This window comes from Mastigoproctus giganteus, chromosome 4, assembly GCF_048544385.1.
Source record: "Mastigoproctus giganteus isolate SK-2022 chromosome 4, ASM4854438v1, whole genome shotgun sequence".
Lineage (NCBI taxonomy): Eukaryota > Metazoa > Arthropoda > Arachnida > Uropygi > Thelyphonidae > Mastigoproctus > Mastigoproctus giganteus.
The window spans coordinates 195,048,510-195,073,044 of record NC_143578.1 but is presented as its reverse complement, the minus strand read 5'-3'; the positions used below and the strand labels follow the sequence as shown (position 1 = coordinate 195,073,044).

At 37.9% G+C, this 24,535-nt stretch overlaps 1 protein-coding gene across 3 annotated transcripts in view; it reads right to left on the bottom strand.

Moving 5' to 3' along the window:
• mfrn (mitochondrial iron transporter mitoferrin) overlaps positions 1-24,535 on the bottom strand; it is a 143,519-nt gene that overhangs the window by 94,185 nt on the left and 24,799 nt on the right. For all 3 annotated transcript variants that reach the window (XM_090371962.1, XM_090371963.1, XM_090371964.1), the window contains exon 4: positions 16,513-17,154. In XM_090371962.1, coding sequence (XP_090228088.1) covers positions 16,520-17,154 — 635 coding nt within the window. In that variant the 3' untranslated portion in view covers positions 16,513-16,519. The remainder of the gene's footprint in view (positions 1-16,512; positions 17,155-24,535) is intronic.

Below are 24,535 nucleotides of genomic sequence, written 5' to 3'. Positions count from 1 at the left end.
ACCTTAATTAGATAATAATATTGGATTACATCAACAACAAACAATAGATACCATCCACATGGCCATTTACTATGCCACTGCAGCAGCCACCAAGATGAAGAAAGATAAACCAGAGATCAACAGAAAACAAAATGCATAGACAAGGAATCACCATCCTGGGAAAGAAGACTACAGCAGAAGATAGAAGAGCTAAGTGTGAAAATAGGCTAACAGAAGTAAAAAAGCTGATCAGAAAAGTGAAGGCCATCCGCAAGAAAGACAACATACACAACAAATAAGAGACCTATAATCAGAGGAGTGAAGAATACCTTGACAACCTCAAGCAGAACCTCCTGGTACTTAGCAAGAGACTTCACCGATATAGGGAGAATGCCCAGAGGAACTTCTACAGGAAAATTGAACAAGAGAAGGAAGGCAACGGACCCACCCAGCCAGAAGGCACTTGAGTTCTGAGGGGCAACCTGTGGGGCAGCCAAGTTACAAATAATGGCCATATCCCCGCCTCGGATAGACCTAGGATGGAAGAAAACTAAGGACATACAAGAGACGACAGAATAGGATATTTGGGAGGAAGAAGTACAACAGTCAATAAGGAAGTCACACAACTGGTAAATCCCAGGAATAGATAACACCCACAACTACTGGTACAAGAAGTTCAGTTGTACATACAAGCACATAGGGCGCCTCCGTAGCCAGGTGGGCAAGAGCAGCAGTGCGTGGCACATGCTTCTTAATTAGACTGGGGTTCGAGCCTGTGACCACCAAATACGGAGGATGCAGACAGGTCAGGGAATGACCACCGTATATCCCCAGAGCAATATGGCCTTAGTTGCTAATGCTCCTAAAAACCAAATAACAAACAAATAAAAATAACAAGCACATAGTAGAGCAGAACAGTTCAACCAGTTCACACAAAGAGTCACTTATCTGAAGGCTAAGGAAAAGCCACCAGAAACAAACGAAGCACAGACCGATCACCTGTCTCCCAACAATGTACATGATACTGACCAGCTGCATAACTAAGAAGATATCAGATACTTTCAGAGCCAGAACATCATGGCTGAGCAGCAGAAATAATGTAAGCAGATGAACTGAGGATGCAAGGAAAAACTGACCAATGAGGCGACAATTATCGAGCAAGTCTACAACAAGCACTCAAAACCTGTACACAGCCTATGTCGACTACCACAAAGCCTTTGGACTCCATGTCCCATTGCTGGCTGATAAAGACAATGAAGATCAATAAAGTCAACCTAACGTTGACACACTTCCTAGAAGCAACCATGGTGAAATGGAGGACAACCAGCAAGGTCAAGAACACCACAACTAGATCAATCCCCATCAGAAGCAGCATCTTCCGGGAAGATTCCATGAGACCACTATGGTTCTGTTTAGCACTCAACCCATGGTCCACAAGCTCAATAACAGCAAGTATGGATATATACTCTAAAAGGGAGGAAGAACCTGTACACCCTCTTTGACCTGATGTACATGGATGACATGAAAAACTCTATGCTGCAACTGAGAATCAACTCCAGCAGCTATTCTGAATTACCAAAGGGTTCAGCACTGACATCAGGATGCAATCTGGCCTAAACAAATCCAAGATTCATGAACTGCATCAGAAAAATCAGTTGGCCGAAACTACCAGCTGAATACCAATGAAGAGACCTACTAATATCTGAGGATATTCAACACTTAGCAGGCTCAACACTTAAAACATAGGAGATAAAGGCCCTTCTGACTGAGAAATCCATAAGAGACTGAGGAGACCAGTTAATCAGAATTAAACAGTGGGAACATTGTCTGAGCTATAAACACTATGCAATCGCAGTACTAACATACTTCTTCTGGATCATAGATTTGATCGACAATGATCTGGAAGAGATTATGGGTTCAACCAGGTTAGTTAGTTAGTTATTTTGATTTTTAGAAGCATTAGCAACTAAGGCCATATTGCTCCGGGAATATGTGATGGTCATTCCCTGACCTTTTCCACATCCTCCGTATTTGGTGATGACGGGCTCGAACCCCGATCTAATCAAGAAGCATGTGCTACGCACTGCTGCTCCTTCCCACCTGGTTACAGAGGCGCCTGTTCAACCAGGATAATGATGACCAAGAGTCACCAACACTACCCGAAGTTTGCCATCGAGAGACTGGTCATTGCCTGTAAAGAAGGAAGGAATGGTCAGCTAACCTCATTGAAGAAGGGAAGATGACAATCAAGAAAAGGGATTACTTCCAGGAAAACATAGCACCAATCTACCATACCATAAGAAAGATAGAGAAATAACAATTTGTCTATCTTTTTAGTTAAGGATATAACTAATTTAACATAGTGATCGTTGTGATATAGCATAAAGTATATCTCAAATTAGATAGCTTAAGGAATAACCTAAAACTAGATACAGCAGACTCTCGATTAACCAGGATCACATTAACTGGGACATTTCAAGACTCCAAATTATAAAATTAAAAAAAAATAATAAAAAATTAACCAGAAATCAAAAAATTTGAGTAACTAGAATAGGTATAAACAGATATTTTGCAAGTCGTAAATAAAAGACAAGTGGCATTATAAGTTGTCACTGGGAGATTATTGTACCTATTATCTTGCAACCCTTGCTGTCTTCACACCCGCTGCTAAAAAAAAAAAAAAAAAAAGGAGAGAGAGAGAGACCAGATGTTTAGTTTGTTTTAGTGCGTTGCATTGTGTTCCATTGCAGCACAAATTTTGTTTCATTATTTATGTCAGGGATGCCGGAATTTTTTTTATAGTAAATTTTTTTTTTCCCCTTTAGAAATTGCAAAAATGATGGGTAAATGCAAACGAGTTGCGTGATCAGTTAAACAAAAACTTGAAATTATTCAAAAGTTTGAAAACGGTGCATCCGTTAAATCTCCAAGGAATCATTACAACAAGGATGTATCAAAATGGCCAAACATTAACAAGTATAGCAGGGAATTCAGATTTGTCAATAATAATATAGTAGCAATATGTTATTAGTCATTCCCGAGTTATGTAAAACTCGACGAAGTAAGAAGTCCTGGAACGTATCTCATACGTATGTTGGGGATTTTTGTATTTTTCGATTAACCGGGATTTGTTTTTTACCATCTATCCCGGAAAATCGAGTCTACTGTAGCGTAATACGTATCACTGCATTTAGGAAACTATTAGCTTAGTGTAGTATTATCAATTAAATTTATTAATCATATTAGTTTTCGCTGTAATCAATTAAATGGAAATTATGCCCCAGACTATAGCAGCAAAGCAACGAGCACAAAGTAGCTGGAATGCTGCGGTTCGAGGAAAAACCAAACGGGCGATTCTCCAATGCATCACAGCCTAAAAAAAAAAAAATGTGAAACTTGTAGAATGTTTGCGGACTTTCTGGAAAAGGATATGACGAGGCCAAGGAGGATTCCTTTGTGTGTGTGTGTGTGTGTGTGTGTGTGTATGTGTGTGTGTGTTACATTCAGGGAGAGTCAAGAAATTAGGCGCCAACTCAGCATTCTGTTGAGTGCATACGAGAGAGCTTGAAGAGTATGGTAGACATCCCAGGATCTTGACTCACGTCCAGGGAGCTTTGCTCCGGTGCCATTTGCGACTTTGTCCCACTCATATACAGGAGTGATCAAATCCAGGCTGCAGATGCTCACGAAGGATGGTGGGCTGAAGGCATCATTGCCTCTCACTTCTGATAAGAGGTCGCAGCACATCCTTCTGCTCCAGGCCAGTGAGTTCGTAACTCAAGACTAGTGGTGAGCTGAAGGACCTGGTTGCCAAAACACTCAAGACGGATTTCAGGAGCATCAAAGTAAAATCTCTCAGAAACCAGAGCATTGTTCTGGAGACCACTACAATGGAGGACCTTAATCACATCTCCTCCAATGGTTCTCTCTCCACTGCCGGCACTCTGGCTGCCCCACCTAAAAAGTCACACCCATCAATACCGATATATGATACCCCACTTGACTGGACCAATAATGAGATTCTTGAGGACCTCTTCTATAAGAACCTGGCTGACTCTGGATACACCATGGAGGAAGTCAAGAGTGAGGTCACCTTCAGATTTAAAAAACCAAAACTAAAACCACCTCTACAGCACAGAGTCATCAGCCTCTCTCCTCGTCTATACAAGAGCCTCCTCTCCTCTGATAGGATCTTTTTGTGTTGCAGGGTCCATAGATTCCATCCCTTCACAGTGATCACAAAATGCTTTTTGTGCCTGGGATATGGGCATACATCTCAACACTGCTTCCATAGCTCCCACCTGCAGCCATTATGGCCGTAGTGGACACGTCCATGCAGAATTCCCCCACTAAGGTAGCGGGTCCACTCCCACTCAGTTCGTGATGTATTCTGCCCAGAGTATCAACAACCACTTGAACTGGTATGGCTAAGAACTGCTGATGAATAATCCAAATACAGTTACGGATCGATGTCTTCCCAGTCACAACACTGCAGTAGTCAATCCCAATCTTAATCACAACTCTACCAATCTAATCACTGCTAGAGCAAAACTTTGCATAACGCAAATTAATGGACAAAGGTCAAGAGCTGTTTCTGATGAGATCAGTTTTCAGCAGAACATCCTACCGATATCGTTGCCATCCAGGAGCCCTATTTTGCAAAGAGCCCAATTATTTTAGTTGGTTCTTAAACTAAAATAATGGGGTATGCTGCTAGGGTAATACAACCAATCCCTGGAGATCCCAAGTCTTGCATTGTTGTACTTAATTGGGAACGTGATATACTGGTAGTATACAGGTTCTGCCAATAAGTTTGCAACTTGCATCAAAGTCATAGCCTCTACCTTATCATTTTAATTTATATCACTCTACTGCCCACCCTCAGCTGATTTCAATGATTCACTGAATTATCTGGAGTTTGCTCTCAAATTTCTGGACAGGAAATATGTTTGTTTGTTATTTGGTTTTTAGGAGCATTAGCAACTAAGGCCATATTGCTCTGGGGATATGCGGTGGTCATTCACTGACCTTTCTGTATCCTCCACATTTGGTGGGCACGGGCTCGAACCCCGGTCTAATCAAGAGGAAATATGTTCTCATTGTCTCCGATGCAAATGCCAAGTCATCATTCTGGCACGGCTCCATCTCTGATGCTTGAGGCCACTTGTTGGAGGACTTCATTGTCTCCAACAAGCTTATAGTTCATAATCTACCACAGCAATATTTCACATATAGTAGCTCTATAGGAGAGTCCAACAAAGATGTCACAATAATGACCAGTGATCTCAGTATCCGGATCTCTGACTGGAAGACAATCCCAGACTGGACTTTCAGTGTCCATAGAGTGATTACCTTCTACGTGGCGACACACTGAGCCAATCCCTCCAGGGCCCCCTAGACAGCCTGCCCTTGTGAGGTTCTCAATCAAGGATGTCGATTGGCAGACATCTGATGACTCGATTACAAGGGATTTTCCCTCACACAATTCTAAACACTCCAACTCATCTGTTGCTAACAAATTGGTCAACATACTTCTGCAAGCACTAGTGAAGGCCTCGTATAAGCCGGCAAGGAAAAAGTTCATCTGTCACACTGTTTGCTCGTGGTAGTGTAATGAGCTGGCAATGATGCGTAAGGAGGCCCACCGAGCGCAACAGTTTTATCAGCACCATTGCAACTGATTCCCCTCTGATATATTGTAAGATTACACAGTAGCCACATTGCCAAAAAGAATGAATACACAAAAACCATTGCCGCCAAGAAGAGAACAACCTGGACTACATTTGTTAATGACTCGGGGAATTCCAATCCGTGGGGGCCTTTTTTATAAGATAGCGAGAGAAAAAACATGCATGCCTGATATCTTTGGCACAGTTACAACCAAAACTGCAGAGATCCTGAACTGGACTGACACAATTAATCAAATACAACACATATTGTTTCCCAAGGATCATTCCGCAGGGGATCTACGAAAGCATTCAGCTATATGAAGAGCCTATACGAGAGCCTTGGCGATCAATTCGGCCTTGGAAAGATTGTGCAAGGCTCAAGGGGTAAAATTTTTTTCAGCCTGGTCTGTACTTGTTAACAGGAGAGACTGCTTCTAAAGGGATGGGATACATGTAAATAGAAAGGGTGCAAGAATATTTGCTGATGCTATCGAGGCAGTGTTAGGTGGGTGTCGGAAAACTGCTAGCTTGGGGAGATACAAGGACTAACAGATTAACAGTAGCCACCGGCAGAGGTGAAAGTGATTCTTGCACTGCTTCTATTGGCATGAGCAGCAGCCTGGAAAACAAGATGCAGGATGTGTCAGAGACTGCTGAGAATCATTGCAGAACAAGTAAACACATGGGTTGTGTTAGGGTAGCTAAGAATAGGAACAGGTGCATGTATACTTGCATGTACACCAATGCTAGGAATTTGGTAAATAAATTTGATGCATTTGAGGTATTGCACAAAACATCAAAGGCAGATATTGTTGGGATATCAGAGACGTGGTGTCACACAGATATAAGGAAAGCAGAACTGGAATTTGGGGAGTACAATGTGTACAGAAAGGATAGGAAGGGAGGAGGGGTTATACTATTAGTTAAGAAACACACAAAATCCAAGGAAGTGAAGCCAGTCGACATCGCTGGACAGTGCAGTGTCGAGTCAGTTTGGTATGACAGAAGCAATGGGAGATCAAAATTGAGAGTAGGAGTGTGCTATAGGCCTAATGACTCTGATGAGTATAATAAGAAACTGTACAGGGAAATAGAGTGAGCCAGTAAATCGGGGAGTCTTATAATGGTGGATTTTAATTTCCCAGATATTGACTGAAATTTGTAGGTCGGTCACTCACACACTAGCAAGGCTTTTGTGGATTTATTGGATAATTGTTTTCTACATTAGCATGTTCGGGAAGCAACTAGAGGGAATAATACTGTTGATCTGATTATCAGTACTGATTCTTCATGCATTAAGAAGCAGCAGATAAAGGAACCACTAGGTGGCAGTGCTCACAGTGTGCTGAAGTGGGATTTACTCAAAGAGGTAACTACCATTAGGGATAAAGGGAAGGGTTTTTGCTTTCATAAAGGTGACTACGATGGTCTGAGACAGTATTTAAATTCTATACAGTGGGACCAACTGATGATGTTACCAACAGCAAATTCAAAATGGGAAGCATTCAAAGAACTTATCTTGGAAGCTACTAGGCTTTACAAACCAACTAAGAAATATTGTTCAAGGTTTAGGCCTAAATGGATGTCAGATGAACTAATGAGACATATGGCAGAGAAGAAAAATGCATGGGATACATAAAAATTAACATGTGACACAGAAGCCTATGATAGATATAAGCTGGTCTGTAACCAAGTTACAAAGGAGGTTAGGTAGGCGAAGGCAGATTATGAGAAATCTTTGGCAAAGGATGCAAACAGTTCTTTACTTATGTAAACTCTAGAAGGAAGGGGATGAATCAGATTGGTCCACTTGATATCGAAGGTTCAACTGTTGATGATCCTGCTCAGGTAGCTAACAAACTAAATGAATATTTTGCATCGACATTTACACATGAGGAGTTATTCAGGGAGGGGAATGCCAGAGGTGTATTCAACTCTGGCAGTAAGCTAGAGAATCTTGTAATAACTGAGAGTAAAGTGGAGGAGAAATTGTTGAAGATAAACACAAGAAAAGAACCTCGGGTGAATGGGATCTATCCAGTTATATTAAAAGAGGCAGCAAAGGAAGTAAGCAAACCCTTAGCCATAATTATGAAAGCTTCCTTGGACTCAGAGGAGATACCCATAGACTGGAGATGTGCAAACGTGACCCCAATTCACAAAGGAGGATCAAAATCTGACACAAGTAATTATAGACCTGCGAGTTTAACTTCTGTTCCAGTAAAATTAATGGAGGCACTAATTAAAGAAGCACTGCAGGATCATCTAGACAAGACTTCAGTTATAGCTCGGACACAGCTTGGTTTTGTTAAGGGAAAGTCTTGCCTGACCAATTTTATTGGATACTATGATGCAGTCACAAAAGAACTGGATACAGGGAATAACTTTGATATTATATATTTGGATCTTAGAAAGACTTTTGATACTGTTGTACATGGAAGACTGCTGCACAAATTGGAGCAGTGTGGCATTGGAGGCAAACTGCTGCTATGGATAAAGGGATGGTTGAGGGGGAGAAGACAGAGTGGTAATCAATGGATTAATGTTATTAGTGGAGTCCCTCAGGGTTCAGCGTTGGGTCCATTATTGCTTTCTGTATTTATAAATGAAATTGATGATGGTATATCAAGCTTAATGTCCAAGTTTCCAGGCGATACAAAGGTTGGCAGGGTTGTTAAGGACACTACTGACGCTATGCTGCTGCAATAGGATCTGGAAAGGTTGAGCAGATGGGCTGAGAGGTGGCAAATGAAGTTTAAATTGACAAATGTAAAGTACTACATATGGGAAACAGCAACCCCAGAGCAACTATCAACTCTGTGCTACTACATTGACAGTGGCACAGTATGAAAAGGACCTGGGGGATAATTATGCAGGAAGATATGAAGTTCTCTGAGCAGTACAGATGGGCTGCAAGAGTAGCTCATGGTGTCTTGTGAATGATATACAGGAATTTTTCTAGCGGGGTTAAGGAGGTTATTGTTGTTATTTGGTTTTTAGGAGCATTAGCAACTAAGGCCATATTGCTCCGGGATATGCGGTGGTCATTCCCTGACCTTTCTGCATCCTCCGTATTTGGTGGTGATGGGCTCGAACCCTGGTCTAATCAAGAAGCGTGTGCTACGCACTGCTGCTCCTGCCCACCTGGCTACAGAGGCGTCGACCAGCGAGGTGATCTGATAGAGGTGTATAAAGCCTCGAATGGTTTGAGCATGCTCAATGCTGATGGGATTCTTCCTCTTGCTCAGAATAATCACCTGAGAGGGCATAAATTCAGATTGAGGAAAGATAGATGTGTGGAAATTTGCCTTTAGCCAGCAGGTAGTTGGTTGGTGGAACAGACTTCCATCCCTTGTTGTGGAAGTTGATAGCCTAAATAAATTTAAGGCTCAGCTGGACAGGTATTTCGAAAGAACGGAGGGTTGAAATGAAAGTGTTTTTTTTTTTTGGCTGATGCTGCATAAGCTTGCTTTCTTGTATCATATGCCTCTACTAATGCTAATGCTAATATGATGGCCAACAAAACCTATGACACTAAGGTAACTACCAACCCCTTCACCATTAATGAACTGTCGGCAGTGATTAATAGGATCAATCCCAAAAAATTCCCTGGGATGGACCTAATAGAATATGCTTTTATTCTGCACTTCTTCAAACTTAGACCGCTATACCTACAATTACTGTACAATAAAAGCCCTTAAAGATGGAGTAATTCCCAAAATTTGGAAAGTAGATCTCCTTCGGCTCATCAGGAAACCCGGTAAACCCCCACTCCCTCAGACCTATGGCCTTCCTCCTGGCCAATCTCAGGAAAATACTGGAAAGACTCGTGGCACTAAGAATCGTGCAGTTACTCTGTGAACAAATCTCTTCTCCCCAGCACAGTATGGTTTTATGCCAGGGCACTCTTCTCAGGAGGCACTGTTTGACCTGATCCTCTGCATAGAAAATTCTATATCCAAATATGAACTGGCTATCTTTGTTGATTTCGACAGCACCTTTGACACTGTCTAGTGGGAGAGTGCATTGGTCCACCTCTGCCCCACTCAGTGCTCCCTCCAGCTATATCAGCTCTTTCGAAATTATTTCACAGAGCATGAGATAGTAGTTAAATCCAACTTCCTGCAGGTAACCAGACCAACCTCACGACGGTGCCCACAGGGCCTCTTGTCTGGAATATAGTCCTCCATAGTTGGCTCACGAATCTCACTATCGTTGTTCCTGGGAAATCCCGCTTTGACCTAGAGTGTAAAGCAAACCGTATTCTGTCCGATCTCAACAAACTACGAATCAATCCAAATAAAACAAAAATGATGCTCTTCAAAGCCAAGCTAGATCTCAGATGCTCACCACAAATTAAGTTCTCTGGAAAGCAACTCCTGATTGTAACACAGGAGACAGTCCTGAGCTTCCACCAACATCTTATGTACTTAGGGACCAAGGCTAAAAGAGTCTCAGCGGCCATTGTTAGAATTTTCAGATGTGACTGGAGGCTCTCAAATAAAAAAACTCTTTCCTTATACTACAGAGTGATCTTTTTGCCTATTGTGACATATGTGGCTGGAGTGTGGTTTCAGAGTGAAGCTAGTCAAAATGAGAGAGAAACTTGACGACATCCAGCAAAGCATACTTTTGTCTACTCATAGAATTTGCCAGACAGTGTCCACAGCTGCCATTCAAGTGATCACCAGAACATTACCACTGGATTTGTACGTCATCTATCGAGGTCTAAACTTCAAAATCAAGAAGAAAATTCCAATTAAAATCCTTAGATTGAACTGGATCTAAACAGCAATCCCAAAGCTGAAAGACTCAGGGCTACAATAAACTAAGAAACATTTGGCAGACCAGATAGGATACCTCTGTAACAGGGGCAGTCACTAGAAAATTCCTTCCAGAGGTCTTGTTTACTGCAATGAAAACTGTTAAGTCCTGGATGTGGCTGACCTTGGAATCCTCCTTCTTGGTCACTGGACATAGCTCCCTCAACGAGAAGCTTTTTCAGCTAGAACTGGAAGCATCTCCTTCTTGAATGTCCACAGTACGAAGACATAAGAACTCTTACAAGGCAGTACCAAACATCACTGTGCATCAACCAGACCTCCTACTCCGAACACCAGAAAATCTCTCAGCGCTGTACACTTATGCTGCACAGGTCTTCGAGTGTAGAAGGCAAACCCATGCTGAAGCAAGACATATTAGAAATACTCATGCAGCAAACTGAAAGTCCGCAGTGAAAAACCTTTCCTTATTATTTTTTTTATTTACCTAATTATTATTATTATTTATATATATATATATATATATATATATATTTTTTTTTTTACTATTATTTTTTTTTTTTTCGTTGCGATCTTCCTGGAGTTAGTTAATCCGGTGCAGCTGTTTTTTTTTTTTCAATTTCATTATTTATTTTTTTCTTGCTTAATTTGCCATTTAGATATGGCCTTATTGAAATTTATTGTCTATTTATTTTATTACTCTTTTTTTTTGTTCTTTTTTAATCAGCACCACTAGTTATTATTATCATCTATCCATTGTATTATTATTTTTTTATTTTTATCTGTTTATTCTATTATTATAACCTGTACCACAGGTGGTTTTCTTTTTGTTTTTTTCTCCCTTTCCCCCTCTGAATGCCCCCCCAGAGGATCCAGGCCCACCTTCTGGCAACACTAAGTGGATCAGAGTCTCTTTGAGACAGTACGTGTTTTACTGGGACTGGTGCACGTGTATGGACGAGTACACAGAACCGTCTGTCCAGGTGACTGATTCTTCTGGGTAGCCAAGAGGCCAGAACACAATACACACAAACCACATATCTGGCCAATTTATAGTGATACTGTTCTTCACAGAGAAACGAGGCAGAGTTGAACAGACATTCTAGGTGCTGCCCATATACTTGCATGTACGCCAATGCCACGAGTATAGTAAATAAATTTGAAGTACTATTCTAGATATCAAAGACGGTTATTGTTGGGAGATCGGAGACGTGATGTCACACAGGAATGCAGAATTTCAATATAGGGAATACGATGTATACAGAAAGGATTGACAGGATAGGAAAGAGGAGGGGTTATGCTGTTAATAAAAAAAAACAAAATCTAAGGCAGTGCATACAGTTGACATTAAAATGTCAACTGGAAGCACAGCCTTAGATTTTAACTAGGTGAACAGTGCAATGTTGAGTCACTTTGATGTAACATAAGCACTGGGAAAGGGAAGAAAAAAAAAAAAAGAGAGTAGGAGTGTGTTATAGGCCTATTCACTCTGATGAGTACAACAAACAGCACTACAAAGAAATAGTGGGCCAGTAAAGCAGAATGTCTTGTAATAGGAGATTTTAACTTTCCAAATACAGTAAACCCCTGCTATTCGTGGGGGGGGTTACGTTCCTGAGAAATGTCGCAAATACTGAGTTATGGCTCCCATAGTAATAAATGGGTTCCGTTCCAAAGTATGAAATATATAAGAAAAACTAGTCTAAAATTTTGTCTATGTATGTATTATATGTACCTTCATAATATGACTATGTACATAGACAGTATATAGTGAAATTCAAGCATATGGCATCGAAATGAAAATAAGAAACAATTTAATATTAAATGTAATATTTATTAGAAATTTCAAACAAATCTTTCAAACCAGTGCCTTTGCTAGCTAAAAAACTTTATCCCACCAGTGCTATCACCAGTTTCACTAAAGTGTTGATAAAGGAGTTTTGCCTTTTCACGAATGATGAGTGAACTTAACAGAATTTTATATTGAGTTCGGTCTTCTATCCACAGATTTAAAGCTTTTTCCATTTTTTCTAATTTAACAATCACGAGTTACAGAGCAAATTTTTGAAGCAATTAGCACGTTTTCACGGACACTACGGCGGAATTTTTGATTGATCGTACCGTTGACTCATTGATTTTATAATGTTTTGCCACTGAGGAGACACTTTCACCATTAGAAATTGTCTAATAACTCAATTTTAGTCACTAATGTCATCACCTTCTTTGATCTTTTCACATTTCCCTTGTTATTCGTAGCCATGTTTTTGTACGTGTTAGAAAGAACTCCACAATAAAGTCACTTTGTTTCGTTAACACACTCGAAAAAGTCTGTTTTATACTGCAAAACGGTAGATTTATCACTTTTGTAAGCATATAAATTAAAAGCAAACAACGAAACCTTCCATGACAAGTGCATAACACATACTGAACAAGGATTAGCGAGAAACATCCATGCTCACGATTTTGTCACCCCTCTCCTCCCACCCACTGAGCGCTGTTTTGACCGGGAAAGATAATTTTAGCCACGTCCATGTTTTTTTTATGGCGAAAAATGTTCACGGCGCTTTAAAATTCACATTTTTTTAGGTTTCATTTTATATTAAATCAGCGATCGCGAATACACGAAACCGTGAATACAGATACCGCGAATAGCGAGGGTTTACTGTATTGACTGGAACTTGTGGGGTGGTCACTTGCACACTAGCAAGGATTCTATGGATTTATTGGATGACTGTTTTCTACAACAGCATGTTAGGGAGGAAACCAGAGGGTTGTTGTTATTTGGTTTTTAGGAGCATTAGCAACTAAGGCCATATTGCTCCGAGATATGCGGTGGTCATTCCCTGATCTTTCCGCATCCTCCGTATTTGGTGGTGACGGGCTCGAACCCCGGTCTAATTAAGAAGCGTGTGCTACAACCAGAGGGAGTAATATTCTTGACCTGATTATCAGCAGTGATTATTCATGCATTAAGAATCTGCACATAAGGAACCACTAAGAGGCAGTGATCACAGTGTACAGATGTGAAATTTACTTAAAGATGTAACTACCATCAAGGGCAAAGAGAAGGGTTTTGCATTTGTTAGGGTGACTACAGTGGCTTCAGACAGTTTTTAAATTCTATATGATGGGACCAACTGATGATGTTACCAACAACAAATCCAAAATGAGAAGCATTCAAGGAATTAATGTTGGAAGATACTAGGCTTTTATAACAACTAAGAAATACTGTTCAAAGTTTAGGCCTAAATGGATGTCAGATGAACTAATGTGAGTTATGGAAGAGAATAAGAATGCAAGGGATACATATAAATTATCAGATATAAGCTAGTCTGTAATAAAGTCACAAAGGAGGTTAGGCAGATTACGAGAAATCCTTGGCAAAGGATGCAATGACTTCTTTACTCGTGTAAACTCTACGAAGAAGGGGATGAATCAGATTGGTCCACTTCATATCACTGGTTCAACTGTTGATGATCCTGTTCAGGTAGCTGACAAAAAATGAATGAGTATTTTGCTTCTATATTCACACAAGAGGAGTTATTTAGGGAGTGGAATGCCAGATATTTATCAAACTCGAACAGAGAGGTAAAGGATTTTGTAATAACTGATAGTAAAGTGGAGGAGAAATTTTTGAAATTAAATACAAGAAAAGCACCTGGGGTGAATGGGATCGATCCAGTTATATTAAAGGAGGTAGCAAAGGAAGTAAGCAAACCCTTAGCCATTATTATGAGAGCATCTCTAGACTTTGGAGGTCCTCATGAACTGGAGATGTTCAATTGTATCCCCAAATCACAAAGGGGAATCTAAGGGTGGCACGAGTAATTACAGCCTGTTAGTTTAACTTCTGTTTTTGGGAAAATAATGGAGTTACTGGTTAAAGAAGCATTACAGGATTATCCAGACAAGACCAGTTATAGCTCAGACACAGCATGAGTTTGTTAAGGGGAAGTCTTGTCTGACCAATTTGATTAGATACTACAATGTGTTCACAAAGGAACCGGATGCAAAGAATAATTTTGATATCATATACTTGGATCTTAGGAAGGCTTTTGATACCATTGCAGATGGAAGGCTGCTGTACAAATTGGAGCAGTATGGCAATAAAGACAAGTTGCTACAATAGATAAAGGGATGGTTGAGTGGTAAGCAATGGACATTGTTCTTCATGGACTAATGTTATTAGTGGAGTCTCACATGTTCGGTGTTGGCTCGTTGTTTTCTGTATTTATCAATGATACTGATGAATGTATATCAAGCCTAATGTCGATAACGTTGGCAGGGTTGTTAATGACAGTGCACTACTGCGATTGGATATTGAAAAGTTGGACAGATGGGCTGAGAGGTGGCAACTAAAGTTTAACATACAAATGCAAAGTACTGCATATTAACAATAACTCCAGAGTAATGTACCAACTGTATGGTAATACACTCATGTTAGTTTAGAATGAAAAAGATCTGGAGGTTATTGTACAGCAAGGTATGAAGTTTCTGAGCAGTGCAGACAGGCTGCCAGAAATTAATTAAACTAATCCCTTTGAGATAGCATTTTCTGATGCAATGCCACAGTCCAATAAATTTTTTATGCCAAACACTTCTGGAAAGTGGACTTTCAAATTGTCAAAAGACAAGCCACTTTATTATTCTGTATTGTTTTTGCAAGTCATCAAATCATTCTCAATTCAGGTTGTTAAATGGGGGAGTGGGTGCTCGATTCCAGTGATTCCATGTTTGGCCAAAAACTACATGTAGTGAAGAATATGATGATGCATTACCATGGTGAAGCAAACAGTTTTGGGGTTCTACTTTTCCAGTCTTTTTCTTCAAACTGCATCATAAAGGAATTTCAATTAATAAAAACTTCAATACAGAATTTTTTTATTTTTTTATTGTTTGTCTCTCCTAAAGTGTATTTGTGGTGGACAATGCCATCACAGTCAAAAAATTCCAGCAAAATGACCTTGCAAATTCATATTTTTTGCTAGCACAGCAAAGCAAAATGAATTTGCTTTGCTGTGTTTTTTTTTGGGTTGGGGATCTTTCAGTGGATGACTGCTGTTTGGATTAATACTTATAAACCCACGTTTCATTTTAAATTGTTTCAAAAATGTCTCTTCATTATTCACATGTTCAAACAAACTGGAAGTGATCTGCTGGCAGCATCTACATTGTTCCCTCTGTTAATAACCACAGTATGAACTTTGCAGAAATGAATCACACATTATTTTAAAAAGATCAAATGTTTAATTTACATTTTTTCCAATTTTAAAGCAAAATTTAATATTTATGCACAGATTGTTCACTGCACCCTGATATTTTGAAATATGACAAGATGTGGTAACATGCCTCATCATATTTAAAAATAAGTGAATGAACAGCTTACCGTATGGAGGTAAGGATGAACCCCTAGCATTGTCACTGTTGTCGCTAGCATTATTGCATCAGGCAGTCATGTAACTAATCACTGCCTGCAATAAAGATATTTAGATATTTAAAACATATCTGAACACAATATGCTTTGTGTAGTGTACTCTGTTGTCTTGACCTTGAACAGTACAATACAGATACTTTTCGAATAGACCTTCTGTGCTGAACTATGAATAAGGTACTCTCTAAGTGAAAAGTCAAGTCAAATATGGAAGTATAAATATGACCACCATTATATGTACAGTTAATCCCTAAAATTGGTGCATGTTTGCTCTACATGGTGCAATATAATAAGATTACAATTGTATATTTCAACACAGTATTGGAAATCAGATAAAATAATATGCTTTATTGTGTTTGATTTCAATCATGGGAAGATCTTTGCTCCCACAAAGGGAGCAAATATTATATCAACATTATAATTCATTTATAAAAATTCAAGAAACAATCTACTTTACATAATTAAAATGCACCTTCCAAGGAATTTTCATGCAGTTCAACTCCCAACTTTCCCAAAAGAGATGAAAACAGTCTTCCAAATATATTCTTGTGATATTAATAGTTTATTTAATTTCTAAATTGTCATAAATATTTTCTTGTTTTCTGAAAAATATATACATTATTCAAAAGGTGATATCTTATTAGATACTCACCTGAAATTCAAATATGTGTTGATGCTATTGACACTTTGGGCACAGATGCTACTCCTGTGGTTGGATGATCAAAGTCTTTTTCCCTAACAGAGCCTTGGTTCTGATGAAGAGGAGATAAAGATAGATCCTGCTTCAAGTAATGGGCATGCTGTCTCTGACTAATGAAATATTTAAAAAATTCATACACTGACCAGGCTATTGCAGTGGAAGGCATTTGATATATTACACGGGCCTGCAGGCCTTGAAAATATCCCCTTGGACCCCGAAATTTATAGATAGTTGCAGCTGCATTGACAAGTCCACTGATATGCGACTGCTTTGACAGGTGAAGAGCTTGCTTCTCCTGAGTATTTAAAAGAGTTTTACAGACATCTAAGGGTGTTGTGACTGCAGCAGCAAAGGCTCCAGAAATAGCACCAGAAACCATGTGAGCTTTTGGATTATACGTCCTTTCATGATTGGTCACTTCTTGCATATACTCATACATCACAAAGTGAATGCTCTGGAAAGGTATATTCATAGTTAACTGTGTAATATAGCTTCGATAGAAAGCATGTATTCCTTCAATTCTCCATACACGAAATAAACATTCAGCACAGCTTTTATATGGACTATTGTACATTTGCATACGTTGTTTCACAACTATTAAAAAAAAGGGGGGGGGAAAAAAACCAACTCAGTAAAACATAAAAAATATTCAAATGTACTTCAAAGTGTAAGAATAACCATTTAACAATACTAAGTTCCAGCACAGTACACAAGGTCACATTAGGACATTTAAGCAATTACAATGAAACAAATTAACCCAACTCCATCCTACTATGTAATACTTGTTTTAGGATCATTTTCAAGGAATGTTAAATAATTTTGGACAATAAACACAAAATGACAAGTTCTCTCTAAATTCACAGTGGCAATTTACTTACTTTAAACACTAGCCACTCTTATTAATAGGGAGCTATTAGTTAAAATGTAATTCTGAGAAATCACAAAGCAAACTGACTCTAGCCAATTCCACATGGTATCCAATTTTCCAGTAATTGAATGCTGTGTTATAACAGAAAGATAAGAAAAGTGCGAGTTACTTGAGCTTCCCAGATATCTGGGTACCAGATAAATGGGTTTTTAACTGTATTATATTTTCATTAATTTTGTCTTTGCACTTTCCTTAACTTTGTCATTCTGCAACTAAAAACATATTCTATACACAGTAAACTCTAAAATCCAGCACATAAAAAAAAAAAAATCAACATTATAAAATCCAGAAATATTAAAAAAGCAATCTAGCACTAGTATCAACAACCAGGCTTATCTTTAAGAATCCACGCAAAAAATTGTGACATTTTCTTCTTTATAATATTTGAAGTACTATTTCATCCTTTAAATCTTGCTGGCTACAAAAACAGTTTAAAATGCACAGACAATACAATGGTCTTAATTCTGACAATAGAAAAATCTTAACTTCAACAACAAGTTGCCATGGTATTGCACTACTTTCAAACAGAAAATCCTCACCAAAAGGCTAACTGGACATTTTTTTTTATAAGATTTGTTTATAAGACTGCTCACCAGATAATAAGTGGTCTCTAGTGGTGTCATGCAGACAAAACAATTGTAAAGTTCTTTGACAAGCGCTGCCATGGAATATACAAAATAAAAATTTTCAAAGTTGTAATTTAGCTAAAGCTGTCTGTTTTGTGTGAGTGTTGTCACTAGAGACCACCTGCTATCTGATGAACGATCAGTCATAGCAACCTCATCTTTTAAACCAATAATTAATTAAAAATTTTGGCAGGACCATTTGTTTGAAAGTAATGCAACTCTGTTGTCGTGATATTGCATTAAGACCATTCCATTATCTATATAGTTTAAATACTGCAGGCTGTAAAAAGCAGATGAAAGGACAAAGTAGTGATCTGCAAACATTTTATAATTTTTGAGGTCATATTGTTTTAGCTATTATTATTATTGTTAGCCATATAGTGCAAGGAAGCCTGAGGCTTTTGCTACACCAACCAAACATTTTTTTTTTTACCCTGGAGGGAGGGAGGGGGAGAGAACAAGAGTCAGAAGTAGAAGGGAATCGCCAAGAAAGAGAAAAATGATGATATTCAGCTCAGGACCCTGGGTGTGCCAAGCCCATACTCACCAGATGTGAGCCCTTAGGGATCTATGCTATAACAATTTTGAATTGTGAAGACCTGAGCAACCTACTGACAAGATATATGCACAATGTGAGATGGTGCAATAAGTGAAATAGACATAGCTAAGCATAATGCCAATGCCTACTTGCCCACCAACGTGACTCCAATCAGAGTCGAAACCTGGGTCTGGGCAGTGGCATACACTTTAAATAAAAAGCAATACCAAGGCACATATGGCAAAGTACCTCCACAATATGAGGTCAATGCACTAAGTAGCAACGTAGTTCGTTCATAGCTATGTACAGAAAGAGGCCATATCTAACGTGCACAACAACTCTATACATCTTTCACAGTTTGAGGCTATTGCCCTAGACTTAACTATATTTTATATATTAATGAAATTATTTAATTATTAGAAAAGTCCATAGCCTTTGAACAGATGCATATTTACATTAACTGTTTTCAAAATTACAAATAATAGCTCAAAAAGTTGTGTACACCAATAAATATGAATATGTGCCCCTTTTGTAGCACTGAGGATGTAAATCTATATTCAACCTCCCACCATATACTGCTCAGTATTTCGGGTGAAACTGAAGATACAGCTTTAACTATTTTTGGCTTTAATGCTGGCGGAATTGTTGTTGTTATTTGGTTTTTAGGAGCATTAGCAACTAAGGCCATATTGCTCTGGGGATAAGCAGTAGTCATTCCCTGAGCTGGCGGAATTGTTATGAATATCTTAATCTTAACATAACTCTACAAGAAAAAAATTGAACAGAATTGTACCAGGAGACAAAGGCAGCCATTAAGTCGGTTGATCATGATGAATTCAGCAATCTGGGAAAATAGAACCAAGAATGTTATGTACAGCAAAATACCAACATGCCACAGCCCCCATCCCACAAAAATTATCATTCAACCAATATTCCACCAAGTGCAGGAAGCATATAATTCTCTGAAAAAGTGAAGATAGATTTTCCATTAATCAACTTTTTCAGAGGGAAAAAAAACAGAACAATAATCTAATCATGAAGCCAGAACCACATGTTGGCCTTCAGACTAGCATACATTTTCACACACACTGCATGTGGGTTCTCTGACCACCATATGCAAACATTGTGCTGAGTTACATATTGTGAAACATGAACTGCTGCTTCATCAGAAAAGCACACTTTTTGTAGGAACTGTCGATTTATTCAATTAATCAGTATTGTGGTGGCAAACAATATAGGTGCCAACTTGTCTGCAAGTAATAACCACTGCACAACTTGAACTTTACAAGCAAGAAATCAAGGCCTACTTTCCGATTAACAAATAGTTTCTTGAAGAAAACTTCACCCTATTGTAGGCTACACTTGGATCGCAAGGATTCTATGTCCTTTGACCAATACTATAGGTGTTACCTAGCACACTTCGGTTGACTGCATACTCTAAACTGCAAAGTATTACATATGTATTCACAAAGCTTTTCTTCTATTTCAGGATCTCATTTTCTGTACATGAAATGCCCTCCTTTTACCACAGGTCTGCACCAACTATTTCTTCTTTTTCCAGTCATGTAATGTTACATAACATATTCTCTACTAACAGCACAATTTCAGATTTTCTTCTGTCTCTAAGATTTTTTTTCAGCAACTGTGAAATATCATAACCTTATGCCTTCAGTACCTCATGTTTAGCAGAATAAATACACAATACCTTAACAAGTACATTCATTACCAAATGGCAACAAACTTAGAATCTCTGCCCGCACAAATGAGTGTTGTTGGGTTTTAGGAGCATCGGCAACCATGACCATGTTGCTCTGTGTATACTGTCTGTAAATTGCGTGTATTCTGAGGTTGATTTTCTGTTTGCTGGACGAAAAACCAGAGTTTCTGAAAAAAAAAAACTATGCTACCCTCTCCTGAAACTGACTAACTAAGCCACGTTGTGAAAAAGACCCATAAAAATTCCTCCCGTCATTGATGAGATTCGAACTAGGTCTTTTCAACCCAGTGTGGGGAGGACTTCAATCCTACCAACAGTGCCACCCACAAACGTTCACGCCCATTATATACTATCTTTCATTTCCACTGAATATTAAACAATACTGGTATTAACTGTTTCAGTTCCATCAAAAATTACATGAATCTGGTTTTCTTAAATGAATTATGAGCACTTTTAGGAAGCAACAATACTCATTTCAGAAACAGAAAACGACAAATTTCAATAAATAATGATAACAAAGAAAATGCTTCTTTTAGGCTACAGCCAGGTTGGTTGAGTAAAATCACTTAAGTTAATAAAAAAACTCTTAATAAAAATGCTGAAGATATATATAGTCAAACCTCTATTTAACAAAATCAAAGGTTCCCTTCAAAAAATTCGTTAAACAGAAATTTTGTTATAAAGAAATATGACCTTTTCAACAGTGAAAAATACTGTAAATTCAGAAATATAGTAAAATATGGTAAATAAATCAGAAATGAGTGAGAATGAATAAATTTTTTAACATTTTAAAACAATTAATTTATTAATACATACATATTAAGAAATGACTACTTATAAGATGCGTACAATGTATTAGTACACTTTTAAGAATTATGTCTTAAAATATTTGGTTATTTTTTATTGTACACTAGATTCTACTGTACACCATTTATAAAAATTGTTTAAACACTCAAATTATTTTCCGGCACCTTTTCTTCATACTGAAGGCCTCAACGCAAAGTTTCAAATACTGCCAACATTTGTTGTTTGGAAGGGTTAATATTGCCCTCATTTTCATCCAACTCATCATCGATATTGTCACTAGTTCTTTAAATGCGCTCCAAAATGCTGAAGTCACTCAGATATTCAGCTACTATGGCATATTATCAAGTCCTGAAAATTCGTCAAGAACAATTCCTCCACTGATGAAACCTCGCCTGGAACTCTTCCAAAGATTGCTCAATGTCTTTTAGTACTTTATCCCTCTCATCATTTTACCAAAACCTGCTTTTGCAAAATAATTCTTAATTGTTTCCGCCACATCTTGACTCCACACTTTCGCCAATTCTAATATGCAAATATATAACAGAATCTATAAGTTGTTTTGTTTCTATTCTCAGTATAATTTTTTTTCAGCATATGCCTTCAATAGTGCATTTTCAAATCCTTGGCCCATTGGCTGCAGTTTAGACGAGATATTCAGAGGGAAGAAAACAAGCTTTACACTTGTAAGTTTCGAAATTACCGAGTGAAGGTGGGCAGAGCAGTTTTCGACAATCAACGTGATTTTACTGTTTTCTTCGTCATCCTTCTATCGAAATTTAAAATCCACCATTCAAATTTTTTTCCCAAACTGTTTCTTTCCAATGGGTACAGTCTTCTTCGATTGTAACTCCACTTTTATCAGAAATAACTTTTTTGAGTAAGTCACGGCGCTTTTTAAATTTGGCCAGCCAAACAGAACTGGCTTGGAATGTTTTATGCCCCAGAAAAGATGTACTCCATAGCCTTCGACCCTGGTATGACAGTAAGTTGAATCTTTGACCCTCTGCTTCGGCTTCTTATGTTATTTATAGTTTTATTGCCCTCATTTATTCATTCCTTTTACTTCCTATCTCTGCCTCTGTCAGGGCAGCCATGAAATATACATTAGCACTCTATATTTATACTGCCATCGGCGGTTTGATCTTAGTATCATTCCGTCATTGCATGGATTTGTTTAGCGTTCGAAATGCAATGATTCTCTGACTATTACTGGCCTCATGGTCCTCTGTCGAGATGGGGCATAATGGTCAGTCTATTTTATTTCATTTTATTAATTATTATTTAAAATTTATTTGATCATGTAATGTTGTTAGTCTACGTTTCCACCTTAGTGAGATTTCATATAATTCGGAAACGGGTGCCTACGAGGGGATGCTGCTAAATTTCTTTTAATTCGCTTAATTTTCTGAATTATTCTAGGAACGTTGCTTCAACACTACCCTCTCCTTCTTTACCCCCCTATATATTTTTCTGTTACTGATATTTTTTATTTGGTTCAGTTCATTTTCACTCTACTGGTTTGCCATGCTACTGGCAAAAATCCTATTTTAATTTAGTTTATCATAAGCAACATGTAGTGGACTGTGCTTTTCTGCTGCCACTGATGTCAGCTTTTGTACTATTTTTTCTTATTTATTTTTAATATATATTTTTATCTCTCTATTTAATTTTTGGATTAATTGGATTATTTTACATGGGGGTAGCGTGACGATGTGCTAACGGTGCATTCGTACCACCATCTATAGCCTAATCTGTTTCTATATATATTTTCAGTTCAACTATTGTTTTGTCAGTGGTGTGGTTTGGCCATGCGAATACTAGGATTTCTGTTTTATTATTTTTCGCTGCATAAGGACCACCCCTATGCAAATCTATTGCACTGGCGGTTTGATCTTAGTATCATTCCGTCGTTGCATGGATTTGTTTAGCGTTCGAAATGCAATGATTCCCTGACTATTATTGGACTCGTGGCCCTCTGTCGAGATAGGGCATAATGGTCAGTCTATTTTATTTCATTTTATTAATTATTATTTTTAATTTATTTGGTCATGTAATGTTGTTAGTCTACGTTTCCACCTTAGTGAGATTTCACATAATTCGGAAACGGGTGCCTACACGGGGATGCTGCTAAATTTCTTTTAATTCGCTTAATTTTCTGAATTATTCTAGGAACGTTGCTTCAACACTACCCTCTCTTTCTTTACCCCCCTATATATTTTTCTGTTATTGTCATTTTTTATTTGGTTCAGTTCATTTTCACTCTACTGGTTTGTCATGCTACTGGCAAAAATCCTATTTTAATTTAGTTTATTATAAGCAACATGTAGTGGACTGTGCTTTTCTACTATTTTTTTTTATTTATTTTTAATATATATTTTTAATTTTTATCTCTCTATTTAATTTTGGGATTATATATATATATATATATATATATATATATATATATATTTAAATAATGGCTTTAAAAGTTAGAATGAAATGAAATAAGATGAATAAATAAATATAAAGCAATCATTAATTGGCTTTTTATATTTTAAATGGATTTATTATTAATTGGGTTTAACTGAACTTCTAAATTATTTGGAGACGTTTGGCTACAGATTCAGTCTTGTTACCTTTACTTCCCCCCCCCCTGTTGATTTAATTTTTCACTCTACAGTTTTGCTATACTACTGGCGTATGTATTAATTTGATTTTTATTTTTTTATATTAATTATCAATTATATATATATATATATATATATATCCAATATTTTAAATTAAATAAAATAAAACATAAGCCAGTAGTATGGCAAAAACTGTAGAGCGAAAATTAACATAAAAATAACCCAAATAAACAAACAAACGAAAAGAAAGAATAGACATAAATAGTAGCCCGGAAACCCTTGTATAATTTCGAGTTTTAAATCCAATTAACAAAAACTATACAAATTTTAGGATAATGCCAATTACATATTAATTCAGCGGTACCCCCTGAGAGGTACCAGTTCCGAAAGACGTGAAATATCACCAAAAGAGGGTTAAAGGAACTACCAAATGATAACAAAATCAAAATAAATTAAAATAAAATAGAATAGACTAGACTGACCATTATGCCCCATATCGACAGAGGACCACGAGGCCAATAATGGTCATGGAATCGCTGCATTTCAATCGCTATACAAATCGTCGCCATGGTGAAAAGATCGAAGTACCAATTCACCCTCCCTCCTCCGATCGATCCACCAATGCAGAGGATTTGCACGGCGGTGGTCCTTATGCAGCGAAAAATAAACTATAGAACAGACAGCACTCTAGAGCAGAGCCACAACACTGACATACTGTAAGCTGAATCAGCTTATATAGAAGAAAAAAGGAAA